The sequence below is a fragment of the Mastigoproctus giganteus genome, chromosome 2 (genome assembly GCF_048544385.1).
Source record: "Mastigoproctus giganteus isolate SK-2022 chromosome 2, ASM4854438v1, whole genome shotgun sequence".
NCBI classification, from domain to species: domain Eukaryota; kingdom Metazoa; phylum Arthropoda; class Arachnida; order Uropygi; family Thelyphonidae; genus Mastigoproctus; species Mastigoproctus giganteus.
Genome location: NC_143576.1, coordinates 163,679,930 through 163,693,893, shown reverse-complemented (window position 1 = coordinate 163,693,893; position 13,964 = coordinate 163,679,930). Strand labels below are relative to the sequence as shown.

The following is a 13,964-nucleotide window of genomic DNA, read 5'->3' as shown; positions in this document are numbered from 1 at the left end:
GGTACATTGTAGACCTTAAGAAACGTGTAAAGGTAGATTTGCTTGTAATATCTGTGCGAAATGTAGTGTTCTGTTAAAAGAAAAACAAAAAACAAAAACCACTAACACCGAATGAAATTCCAAGTTTTAATGAACAGTTTAGAAAAGGTACAATTCAAAAAAAAAAAAAGGGGGGGGGGGTTACGAACAACATTTACAGTTGTATTGAAGCATTTCTTTCTCCAGCCTTCCTGCTCTAAAATGGTTATCATCACAAATATAAGCAGTGCGATTTTTTCCTCATTCTGTCGTTACCTGTCGGGAGAAAAAAAACAATGTTAGCAGACTATTATAATCCCAAGGTAATAGGTAGTTTCAGTTCTATTAATGCTCTTCAAAAGCATACAAAATTGCCCAGATATGTGAGTGATTTCTGAAAGAATTTTCAGAGGAACAAAGTTATAGTTCCAGAATTTAATCATACATTCCAATGTGATCTGGGTGACATGTCGGCTCTTGCCAATGCAAACAATGGGTTTCGTTTCCTTCTGGTTTTTGTGGACTATTTCTCGCGATTTGCCTTTTAAGAAAGTATTAAAGTGTTAAAAAATGCGATCATTTTTTATCCCTTTCGCCTGCTTTTAAGAAGCATTTATTCCTTATAGTGCCTAATGCTTTTTCCACAGCCTATACAACTAACCTGACGGAATGAACTCCGTTTAAATTTCGGTTTCGCACATGCAGCCAGTCGCCGCCCCAGGGGTTGCGGCCGGTGAAACAATATATCTCCATAAGTGCCCAGATCAATTAGATGACGTCAGACCCCCTTCTCCCGACGGCAACGGGCAGTCCGCGTACGCTTAATTGCCCCAGGAACGACAAGAGCAGATCGCGACCTTTGACAGAAAAGGGTGAGAAATCAGAACATGAGACAATTTCTTACGCAATCGAATCTGATAAACACTCATTGGCTGTCATTTCAAAATTCCGTTCGTAAAAGTGCATCGATTTATGTTCGATGACCGCGATTGCAAAACAAAAGAAATTGCCCTACACAAATATGAGATTTCCTCTATCCATATAACATATCATTTTTAGTAGTGTCAAATCCCAAAAGTTGACAGTCCCCAAGCGTAATTCTTTTCCCCACATTATTGATCAGTGAGATCAGAACAGGTCATGGGAAATTCAGATAGGGGGACGCAGAGGTATTTATATGAAAAGGGGATAGAAAACGAAGCCTTTTGCCAGTCTTGATGTAGATTTCAGAGGATTCGGAGTTGGAAGATGAGAGTGAGATCCGAGAAACTTAGAGAGCAGTTGAAGATATCCAAGAGGTTTTCCCAGTTCTTGTAGAGTTTTTCTAGAGCCGAAAGTAGGGAAGAGAGAGTTGAAGATAAGCAGATAAAGAAAATCGAGGAAGTTAGCTCAAAGTCTTACTTATGGATCAAACAGTAGAACAAAGGAGTGCCGAGAAAGAAAGACATTTTGTCGGTAAGTGACTAGCCTTTTCTAAAAGAACTCAAACCCAACTATTCGAAGTTAATCATACTTTCCCACTGCCTTTAATTAATTCACAACCACTGACCTCTCTTCTCATAAAAACCATTCTGACAATTGTATATTTACTTGTCATAATTAGAATCTAACAGTTAACGCGACCTGTCAAATTAGTTGTTATAATATTCATTGTAATTGTTAAGTTGACATATATATTCCTGTTCTAATAGTAGAACAATTGTATGGCATGACTGCCACCAGTGATTGTGAATTCTCACAAGAGAAATAGTGGAAGAGCCACATGAAGAACACTAAAATTGTAATGCTATTATCAGTAGGAGCACACTTGCTATTCAGTTAATTTACCAAGCAGCCATATACCAATTAATGCAAAGCTTCGACCTGTTCATTTGTATAACTTATATGTTTAATAAATCTTGTTTTGTTGATCATTTTGCCTTGTGACAATTCTCTGGTACACATAATTCACTGAGTAGATTATGAACTATAGTTAAGCGGGCTCAAAGGTCGAATTAAGAAGAACCTTTTGAGTTTAATCACAACGCGATCTTGATGCTGCGAGCTTACTCTTATTTAAATTTGAGTGGGTCTTCAGGGTGCAAGATTTTGTCCTAATCTAACTACTGGACTATCATATGAAACCCAGGTCTTCTGGATACACATATTAGCGTGCAGCCTTGTCTGAAGCCGAAGTGATTCACAGAGAATGTTGTTAGGCAAGCACACGCGACAACAGAAAAACCTGCGGAACAAAAGCTTAAAAGCAAAAAATTAACGCAATGGTAAAAGCAATTTAAATCTATTTTCAAAGAAGAAACTCCTGTGTTGCATGGGCGTCCACGGAAAATTTTCCGGGGGAAGGCCAAAGCTTGGAGACGAATAATTACATGAATAATTTCTATCTGTTTCTATCTGTTTCTGTTTGCCAGATGGCAAACAGAAACAGATAGCTTTAGCTAATTATTGATGGGATATATTGAGTGGAGCTAGCCTTAACGATCCATTCAATGTATCCATATATCTATAATTAGCTATATATCATTTTAATTTTACTATTTTATATTATTTTATTTTATGTGTTTATTTATAGGGTACAACAAAAAAAAGTCCAGCTTAGGTTACCTAAACTTGGCCCTTTGAACTAATGAGTATAGTTTGCACCCCTAATACATTTATGCTAAATTCTCCAATTTATCTAGTTGGTATTACAATTAACTAAAAAATTGTTATATACAGACAGATGTAATGTACATTCATAAATTTGGTGGCATTAATCTGTTCTGTCACTCTTTCTCCTTTTCTATTTCTTATATTCTTTTACATAACTTCATATATATACAGGGTGATTCACTACCAGTGCGACAAACTTGCAGGAGGTGTAGGGGGTAACAAAGACGAATCGGAATCACATAGCATTGCACGGTCCGAAATGCCTTCGTCATGCGGTAGAGGACGTTGAACGGGAGGTCGCGTGAACAGCGATCCCGCTGGAAGTCAGCATTTGCGAATTTTCTGTTGAAGAAACCAAGTAGCAAAAGTCCTCTGGAGTGGATAATCCGCAGGCTCCAATGATTGGACGCGTTGCAGATGGTATGAACTCATTTGGTTTGTTGACAGTATCCTCCATACAGTGGATTGGGAAATACCCAATCGTTGGCCTATCGCTCGAGTACTCGTACTCGGATTGCCTTCTGCAAGACGTAGGACATTCTCCTCATTGTCTGGCGTCCTCATCGTTCGCTCTCGATTCATGGTACCTCTCGTGAAACAACCAGTCTCGCGAAACCTTCTGTGCACACGTGCGAAAATCGTATGATGAGGAGCACGCCTGTGCGGGAAACGTTCCTGGTACAAGCGCAGAGCGTCGCGCCCGTTACCGTCCGCAGCTCCATACGCGAGATGCACGTCGGCCAGTTCAACGTCCATCCTACTTCCTCGGGAACCGGTTTGCAAATACTGACTTCCAGCGGGATCGCTGTTCACGCGACTTCCCGTTCAACGTCCTCTACCGCATGACGAAGGCATTTCGGACCCTGCAATGCTATGTGATTCCGATTCGTCTTTGTGCCCCCTACACCTCCTGCAAGTTTGTCGCTCTGGTAGTGAATCACCCTGTATATAGATAATAATAATTTCAATAATCACGTATCGTATAAGAATTTAATTCTCCGTCTATCGCTTGCAAACCCATTGATGACATTTTCAAAAAATTTCTTCTTTACAGCTTCCTCTTCTAGTTTCTTCCTGTGCACACTAATCATACATAAACCTTATAGGCTAGTTTCTGAGATAGTGGACACCTTAACTATGTTTTCACACGTCTCAAGGTGCTGAAACTTCTTTCAAGGGTACAGGTCGTAACAGGTAATGTCATACTAACAGTTATTACCGAATTAATAGAAGGGAAATAGTCACAATGTTCCAAAACTTGTGGTAAAGTTTGGGGAATATCAGTCGATGAACCAAAAACAGGAACTTGTTTTATTGCTGAAATAGAGGAAACAAGTGTTCTATCGTTACCCCGCCAAGGGCCGAAACCGGCCAACCCATAATAAAATTTTAAGGCAGACAAAGCGTCCCATGGTCGAGGGTGTAAGATTGCATATCTCAATCACTTTTACGATTATAATTTGTGGAATTTTTTACTCGATCCCAGGGAGGGGCAAGTTCCCCATTTGCCCCCCTCTGCGGACGCCCATGCCTATGTGTGTTAATATCTACCAAGGCAAAGAATTCACTAATGCTCCCCTTCGAGCTTTATTCAAATCTCTTAATATCAATTTTACTTCAGAAATCGAAGGAAGGTTTTACGAATCGCAGTTACAGAAAGTTAATTTTGACGACGTCATAACCCCCCCCCCCCACGACGTTTATCCGATTGAAAAAATACTTAAGGAGAGTCTATCCCAAATTCCAATTGTTGGGTAAGGGAGCAAGTTGTTTCCCCGGAAATTCCCATTGTAGCTGCTTAACTTTTTTTCTCTCTGTCTGGCAAATGAGAAGTCGCACGAGCCAAATTTCCCTAATTTTTGGGATAATATTTCCAAAGGGTGGAACGAGTTTTCACTTTTTCCTAAAACGAAAATGTTAGAGCGATGGCCGTATTAAAAGAAAAGTATAGCGATTTCCCAAAACTTATCGATGTTAATTCTCTGGACAGTAACATTCAACTGAAAGTTAAAACAGATAGAACGAAAGAGCAATTTGCGTTACGGGTGAAGAACGACGGCGTGGTGAAAATCTGTAAAGAATTTAGTCGGGTGATAGGTCTCGAGAAGACCTTTAGTGAGGACCAAGGAGGGCTATATATTTCTCAGAGGTTTACATGTAGGTGAGTGGATTATAGGGCAGAAATCATAAAGCCCAAAGATGAATCCAATAGCATTATCAGATAAAGTAGTGAAGCCTGAAGCTGTCCAGGTGTGTAAATTATCCCGAGGGAACTACAAAAGTATATCCCAGGTGCTTAAATGACCTCATGAAATTGGCTCCGCAGCATGATAGAAAATTTAACTCCATAGGTGTTGTTTCCCTCGAAATCGATCCTACAGTTTATCTTCGTTTCCCAAAGACCGGGCACTGTCATATGCTGGGTTTTAAAAGCCTATGTAAAGACTTAGAAGGAGAGTTTACAGTAAATAGGTGCTGTGACTGCTTCCTGTCCAAATGCATTAAGAATTCTATATAAATAGTGGTGTCGATTCCTATTTCATTTATTGCAACTTGATCGAAGTTCAAGTAGTGGGTTATACCAAAGCTCCACTTTTATGCGTTCTGTCTTTTTCTAATAGTGAAGAGTTCTCTCATTTAGACTATTACCTTCTGCAGCTGACGACATTTCACTCTGTTTCCATTAAAATGTGCACAGAAAGTGGCGAACTAGTGCCTTTTAGTGATGGAAAGACGATAAACTCCATTTCCACGAACGGTGTATGCTTACGTTCATTACTACACTATGCAGGCTGGGGGAAATCACTATTTGTAGCCCCCCCCCATCCAAAGAGGTTACGGATTAGGCATTTTTCGCTCGGCATTTAGCTTCCTCTTGCCATTACTGAAGTCGGCCGCCAGGTGTCTGCGGGTTACTATTATGGTTGACGCGATTTCTGGACATCGAAAATCTATCCAAAAAACATCGGAGAAGGTTCGCTTGTGGCTAATGCCCTAGAGATAATGAAATACAACGGACCTTTCCACAGCATCCCAAAAATGCTTCACAGTGAAAGGGGAGGCCATTCCATGGTGGTAAAACTGCAGAATGCTCTTTGAACCATGTTCTAGTCACCACAGCTCTGTGGGGAGGTACTTTGTATCTCATCTCTCCCTTCTGCTAAACTGAGTCTAGCCCTAGCTGCCATACTTCTGCTGGTTGAAGTCAATACTTTTTTTCGTCAATACTTTTTAAATGAATCAATACTTTTTAAATATTTCGTGTTATCTACGAAATATTTATGTTTCAGTAACGAGTGTTATCTACGAAATCCCTTTATATAACTTCCGTATCAAGTTATGTATTAATTATTTATTTTTACTAATTATTTATGTTACGTAACCTAAGTGGTTATATGTATAGTTAAAAGTACAATTTAATTGCCAATGAAGTTCGACAAGATTAATAGATTTTACTGATTAATTTTCCCGTAACAATGACGGATATTTACGAACGGTAAACACGTGTATTTGATACCCTTTCCGATACTAAGTAATACCTACAAAATCTCTATCTAAGTTACTTTAAACTTAAGTACCGTAATAGGAATATAAAGCAACTCTAGAAAATAAGTTAATATGTCAATTTAAACTAATAAAGCAGAAAATAAATCAGAAAAAACTTCTCTGTTCCAAGAGCAGTAGAAAGGCACGTCCGCACCGGCAACCTCGTCCTCAGTTCAAGGTCCGCCGAAGTGTTAGAATGGCGTGCAGCAAATAACTTCCAGAAATGTTAATGTGCTTGGAAGAAACGTATGGAACAGTGTGTGCAAACCCAAGTCAATTGTTTTGATACGGATAACTTGTAACATTCATAGCTACACCTCGTAAGTAAGTAATCTATTTTCTTGTACTCAATAATATCTCCCTCATTTGTACTCAATAATATTGGTCAGAGAAGCTTTTCTACCCTTAAACAAATCCGTGCTATCACTGCCATCCTGTCAAAATGCATTAAGAATTCTACATGCATTAAGAACCTGCAGATAAAGGAACCACTAGGTTGCAGTGATCACAGTGTGCTGAAGTGGGATTTACTCAAAGAGGTAACTACCATCAGAGGTAAAGGGAAGGGTTTTTGCTTTCGTAAAGGCGGCTACGGATGTCTAAGACAGTATTTAAAATCTATACGGTGGGACAAACTGATGATGTTACCAACAGCAAATTCAAAATGGGAAACATTCAAAGAATTAATCTTGGAAGCTACTAGGCTTTTCATATCAAATAAGAATATTGTTCAAGGCCTAAATGGATGTCAGATGAACTAATGAGACATGTGGCAGAGAAGAAAAATGCATGGGATACATATAAATTAATGGGTGACACGGAAGCCTATGATAGATGTAAACTGGTCTGTAACCAAGTTACAAAGGAGGTTAGGAAGGCAAAGGCAGATTACGAGAAATCTTTGGCAAAGGATGCAAAGTAAAACAGCAAAGAGTTCTTTACTTATGTAAATTTAAACTCTAAAAGGAAGAGGAGGAATCAGATTGGTCCACTGGATATCGTTGGTTCAACTGTTGATGAATCCTGCTCAGGTAGCTAACAAACTAAATGAGTATTTTGCATCTACGTTCACATATGAGGAGTTATTCAGGGATGTGAATGCCAGCGGTGAATTAAACGCTGGCAGTGAGCTAGATGATTTTGTAATAACTGAAAGCAAAGTGGAGGAGAAATTGTTGAAGATATACACAAAGGCACCTGGGGTGGATGGGATCTATCCAGTGATATTAGAGGAGGCAGCAATGGAAATAAGCAAACCCGTAGACATAATTTTGAGAGCTTCCTTAGACTCGGGGGGAGGTACCCATGGACCGGAGATGTGCAAATGTGACCCAAATTCACAAAAGGCGACAAGTAAGTACAGACCTATCAGTTTAACTTCTGTTCGATGGAAATTAATTGAGGCACTTGTTAAAGAAGCACTGCAGGATCATCTTGATTATCAAGGATTCAGTTATAGCTTGGATACAGCATGGTTTTGTCTTGTCTGACCAATTTGATTGGGTACTATGGTGTGGTCAAAAAGGAACTGCATGCAGGGAATAACTTTGATATTATATATTTGGATCTTAGCAAAGCTTTTGATACTGTTGCACATGGAAGACTGCTGCACAAATTGTTACTATGGATAAAGGGGTGGTTGAGTGGGAGAAGACAGTCAGTGGTAATCAATGGACACTGCTCTTCGTGGACTAATGTTATTAGTGGAGTCCATTGTTGTTTTCTAAATTAATGATATTGATGATGATATAATCAGGCTTAAGGTCCAAGTTTTCAGACGATACAAAGTTTGGCAGGGTTATTAATGACGCTAATGACAGTACGCTGTTGCAACAGGATCTAGAAAAGTTGGGCTGAGAAGTTGCAACTGAAGTTTAACATTGACATTTTTCTGAGCAGTGCAGACGGTCTGCAAGAGTAGCTCATGGTGTCTTTGTCAATGATAAACAGGAATTTTTCTAGTAGGGATAAGTAGGTGATTATCCCCTTGTATAAAGCAATGGTCAAGCCACACCTTGAGTACTGTATACAGGTCTGGAGGCCTCATTTTAGGAAGGATGTAGAACTGCTGGACCGAGTGCAGAGAAGGGTAACGATTAGTGAATGGAACAAAAGGTTGCTCTTACGAAGAAAGGCTTAGGTTTTGCAAATTACAGTGTCTGGAGACTAGAACCTGCGAGGTGATCTGATTCAGGTGTGTAAAGCCTTGAATGGTTTGAGCATGCTCAATGCTGATGGTATTTTTCCTCTTGTTCAGAATAATCACCTGAGAGGGCATAAATTCAAACTGAGGAAAGTCAATTGTAGGATATGTGCGCGGAAGTTTGCCTTTAGCCAGCGTGTGGTTGATTGCTGGAACAAAACTTCCATCTGTTGTTGTAGAAGTTGATAGCTTAAATAGATTCAAGGCAGAACTAGACAAACTTTTGGAGCGAGTGGATGGGTCAAATTAGATTTTTTTTTTTTTTTTTTGGCTGATGCTATATAAGCTTGCTTTCTTGCATCATATGCCTTTTTTTAATGCTAATATGATCCTGCATTACTTCTTTATCCATAATTCTCGTTGACAGAAGTGCAGCTTACAGGTCTGTGATTATCCAGTTCGTCTTTTGATCCCATCTTTCTTTGTGAATAGGAGAGACAATTGCACATTGAATCTGTGGGGACCTCTTTGAATCAAAGAATGCTCTGAAGTTATGGTTATAAAGTTTGCTTGCTTTGCCTTGTATGTATTTAAAGTCAAAGGGTGGCACCCGGACATGCATCCATCTCCACCAATTTAGCATGTAGGCATAATACCATGTTCTCATAAATGGCCTGTTAGTGTAGGTGTGTATAATGTGTTGTAAAGTGAAACAGGCTACTTTGCCACCAGGTGATAGTCCATTGGGCAAATACCACCTGGTGCGCATCCCTGGCACGAGGAGTCGAGCCTGGGTCTACTAACTCTGGCGTGACCTCCTTGAATCAGAGAACGCTCTCAAGTTATGATTATAAAGTTTGCTTGCCTTATTTTCTGCTTCTTTTTAATATAATTAGATAGATTCCATAAATTTCAGGTGCCTTATTTACTTTTAGATTCAGTATTTTATCACCGCCGTTCTCATAAAATTATAATAGTTATGATTTTATAACTTTTATGATTTTTGATTATAATGAAATCATTTTGCTACCAATTAGAGTTAATTATACGTCCGGTATCCCCATCCCTCAAAACATCTTCTCCTGTGAATGTTGTTTTGGTTTTTAGGAGCATTAGCAACTAAGGCCATATTGCTCCGGGAGCTGCGGTGGTCATTTCCTGACCTTTCCGCATCTTCCGTATTTGGTGGTGACGGGCTCGAACCCCGGTCTAATCAAGAAGCGTGTGCTACGCACCGCTGCTTCTTCCCACCTGGCTACGGAGGCGCCCTGTGAATGTACACGCGGTTATAAACCTATTGAATTACACATAAGGATATTATTATTATTAACTATATGGTGCAAGGAAGTCTGAGGCTTATGCTGCACCATCCCAAAAAAAAAAAAAAAAAAAAAAATTCTGAATTACCCTGAGAGAGAGAAGTAGAATAGAATCACCAAGAAAGAGAAGAATGATGATATCCAGCTCATGGGTGTGCCATTAAAGGCTTATGTCTCGCTTGTATCGATCTAATTAAATGGCATCTAAATTTTCTTCCAATTCAGACTGTTGTTTACACTTAAATTTCTCACTCAACTTAGAAGAAATTCCATGTACTCAATCATATAAATGCAAGTGATATCAAGGAAACATCGTTAGATACTCTTTCTACAAGAGTAATAAAATCTTCTCATGATGAGCCTAAAAGAGCCATTATTGTATTAAAGAAAATTTATATATACTTATCTGTTTCCTGTCTATCTCACAATTTGCCACCTGTATACAAATTTCTAGTGCTATTGTATCCTTTTGTATCAATTATTACGTTGTCTTCCCTCTATCCTCTGACCAACATATTCATTATTTATAAACAGAGTTTTTGAAATTAAGATAAGAACTTATCATAGTTCTTATGAATGTAAACTGAAAATTCACTCCTTGATATAGTAATTCTCACCATATCGTATCGCCTCTTTTCAACTCAGTGTTCTTACCAAGCTCAAATGTTTTGCAATAGCTAAGGTAATCTAATATAACTGTCTTATTTAGCAACTGACAATATCTCAAATTTGATTTATGACTGGGACGTGAATGCGGACTGGGCTGTTTTTGATCACCACCTCATTTCTTTTAACATCTGCTGTTCTAACATTTCTCATGATTCCTTATAATATCAATTCCTCAAAGATTCCTTATAATATCGATTTTTTTTATCATCAGTTCCTTAAAATTCAATTTGCTTCCTTATAATATCAATTGTAATTTGTTTTTTATTTTAAAATATTATGCAACAGTAATTTGTAAGCTTGCTAACCATTGGTTTAGCCTTACTGTGCGAATCTTTTACATCGGTATATAAGCTTAATTTTGTATCTTAATTAAATTAAAACAAAAAAAAAAAAAAAAAAAAAAACTAAGGTGAAATCTGAAATTCCAAGTGCATGGGCTCTGAATACCGAAAAAGGTAAATCATCTCCCTTCGGTACGTTACATATACTAGAATAGTACGTGTTTTGAAATTTCGTGGTGCTTTAATTTCATACTTTTATATCATATTTCCTTTAATTGTCAATAATAGGATAAGCATTTGGAGGCAGAGGAATTGTGAAAGGTAATGGATGCACATAAATTATAGCGCGAACCAATTATCTTTTAGATAAACTATTTTTCCAGATATCTGTTTACTTCATTTCTGCTAAGAATGTCAGCACACTTCCGCGAAGCTTCTGGATCGGCTCCAAAAACCTGCCCTTGTGTTCGATTCGTATCTTTCTTACCTCCGTAAACAGATGGGTTTATAGAGGCGAAAAAGGGATTTCCCTAACCGTCCTTAGCACATCAGAGCCGATGAAGAACACGTGCAAGATGCGTTGTGTGGACTTCCCCAAGCCTGTAGGCGTTAATCAGAGACAAGCTTCTCTAAATGAATCCGGCTATTATCACTGTCATGTCATGACATGACCCTCACTAGCGGAGGAAGATGGGATATCCCTGTTCGCTTATTTGGCGGGGGTGATCCATTAACACTGTTACACCGCCTCCAATCGTCCTTCTGCACTTCGTGATCGTCACGGCAAAAAAAGTCTTCTGGGGAACAGACATCAGAGCTCTGCTGTCATCCAGAATATAAACACTTCTTTCCCTCACTTTCCTTGAGGAAAAATAGGTTTGTTTGAGACGAGAAGTATGATGCTGATTCTTAATCTCGCGTTAGTGACACTCTTTTCTTCCGATTTCTCTGTCGCTTTACCGGGAGTTGCCGAGGAAAGAAGAAAGCATTTTCTGGCTACATCTCGAAGTCACAGACCTCCTTGTGCTCAACCTGGGGCGACTTACTGCGAAGAAATCGACAACTATCCAGGGTAAGTGTTAATTAATTTATTCATTCATTTATCATAGCCAGTAGGAATTACTATTTTTATTTGTGGTCGTTCTGTGCTGTCGTTTCGAAGTAAGAGTATAAATAGAAAATTTATTTATATCTACAGTGTGTATATATATATATATATACACACAGTATATATATTCAGAATTTTGTATTCAGGGTTAAGGAAAAAATTGAGACAATTATTTAAAAGTACAGTAATGGGGATAAGGGAGATTACGTTAATAACGAATTGGAAAATTTAAAAAAAAATTATATAATTTTAATTAATATATATATATATATATATATATATATATATATATATATATATATAGTAAGAAATGGCATTGTACACCTTTAAATTTTTATTATTTTTTATTTTTTCTACTACTATAGCAGTATGGGCTTATTTTATATGTATACACACAGAGACTTGGCTTTGCATTAGCAACACTTCCTTGTGTAGGAATGAACTGGTCTGTAACGCTGCTGAAGGCTCAAAGTCAGAAAAAGCTAATATAAGGTGATAGTTCGCACACGTGGCAATCAGTTTTTGAATGTCTGCGAGGAAAAATGGTCAGCGTCGAGATCTTTTCGACTTCGAACATGGAATGATTGTGGGGACAAGAGTGCAGGTGCCAGTATCTTGACAACAGCCAACATGGCTAATTGGCCCATTCTAAGGCAATACTAGTCTACCGTGACTAGCTCAACAGCGGTCACAGAACCAGCTAAAGGTCAATTGGGACAGCGACGTGTGAACGATGACCGTGGTTTGAGCGTCGTGTACGTCCTTTCTCGAAACACAGCAGCGACGCAGCACACTGACTCACTTAACCACGCTCTACAACAGTGGTTTTCAACCTTTTTTTAATAACGGCACCCCTAAGTAGTTTATTTTATTTTGCGGCACCCCTACTCAATATAATATTAAAAAATATATATATATATATATATATATATGTTATATGGTATTTATAACCCAAATTACGTGGCACCCCTGGAATGTTGTTGCGGCACCCCGGTTGAAAACCACTGCTCTACAACGTAGAATAGCAAGACACGTGGAACATGCGCCAGACAGTTGACGGCAATCACTGTAGTTGTGCTCACTGGGAAAGCCAAGCTATGCCTTGCATCGGTATGTCAGCACCAATGCTGAATCACCGACGTATGGAAATTTGTTGCCTGGTCTGATAAATTTATTTATTTAATATCACACATTAGTTGTAGCCACTTAAATGCGTGAGAAAAACTGTCATATTGTACATATTATGCAATACGGAACATAAATGAGATACAACCGTACAACGATTGAAAAGGGAGAAAAATTCCCAATAAAAATATATTTACAAATAACTATAAAAGATATATAAACCCATGAAATTATCTCTCTATAAATTAAAAGTTTTCCTCCTAGTGATATTTATTCGAGCCAGTGGAAGAAGAGGGCAGGACAATTACGTCACTACAAATGTGCAGGTAAATAATTACATTGTTCTATTCCATTGAAAGACAACTGCCCCCATAACGTTCACCAACCTCGTGCTTCACTGTCTCATACATGACCACGCCCGGCATCATTTGATGTTCCATTGTAATGTCAGCTGTGAAGGAACCCGATATAGTTTGTATATTTGTTAGTCCTGCTCTTTCAGATGCAAGAACATTCCGCATGCTTTATGGAACCTGAAGCAAAAGGCTTTTTCCGTAAGTGACCTATGTAAGCAATTACACAGTAGTAATAATTGCACCTTGAATTCTAACCAACTCAATTCTAATCTCAACGATGTCCATTTCCACTTGCAGTCTGCCAAACCCCATGTTTTCTGACAGAATCTATCGGTTGTTTCAATTACTGCTCATCTCAGTTGCCCAAACTATTCGCTGTATGATTACTTTCGCCTCAAAGGTGGTACTTGTGCATATGTTTGTTCCGATGTTCCCTGTCAGAGACTTGGTAATTTAGAATCTCCTCTTTTCGATTTTCTCCGGCATTTGAACATCTGCGAGGAAGAATGGTTAGGTGGAGATCTTTTCGATTCCGAACATGGAATGATTGTGGGTGCAAGTATCTTGACAACAGCCAATATGGCTAATTGGCCCGTTCTAAGGCATCACTGTACCTCAAGATCTCTCTACCTCATGCTGTCAAATTCATCTGTTGTCTCTACTGTTCTCCCAACTCCACTAATAACTTGGAGCTCTTTGACTTCCTCTCTTTGCAATTTGACTTTCTCCAGTCCAACTTTCCTAACG

At 38.6% G+C, this 13,964-nt stretch overlaps 1 protein-coding gene across 1 annotated transcript in view; it reads left to right on the top strand.

The window, feature by feature from the left end:
• Window positions 1–11,174: 11,174 nt before the first annotated feature.
• The window catches only part of LOC150089719 (uncharacterized), a 28,530-nt gene continuing 25,740 nt past the window's right edge, over window positions 11,175–13,964 (top strand). Inside the window, exon 1 of the mRNA XM_090389616.1 lies at window positions 11,175–11,700. Within this exon, the coding sequence (XP_090245742.1) occupies window positions 11,525–11,700 (176 nt within the window). The 5' untranslated portion in view covers window positions 11,175–11,524. The remainder of the gene's footprint in view (window positions 11,701–13,964) is intronic.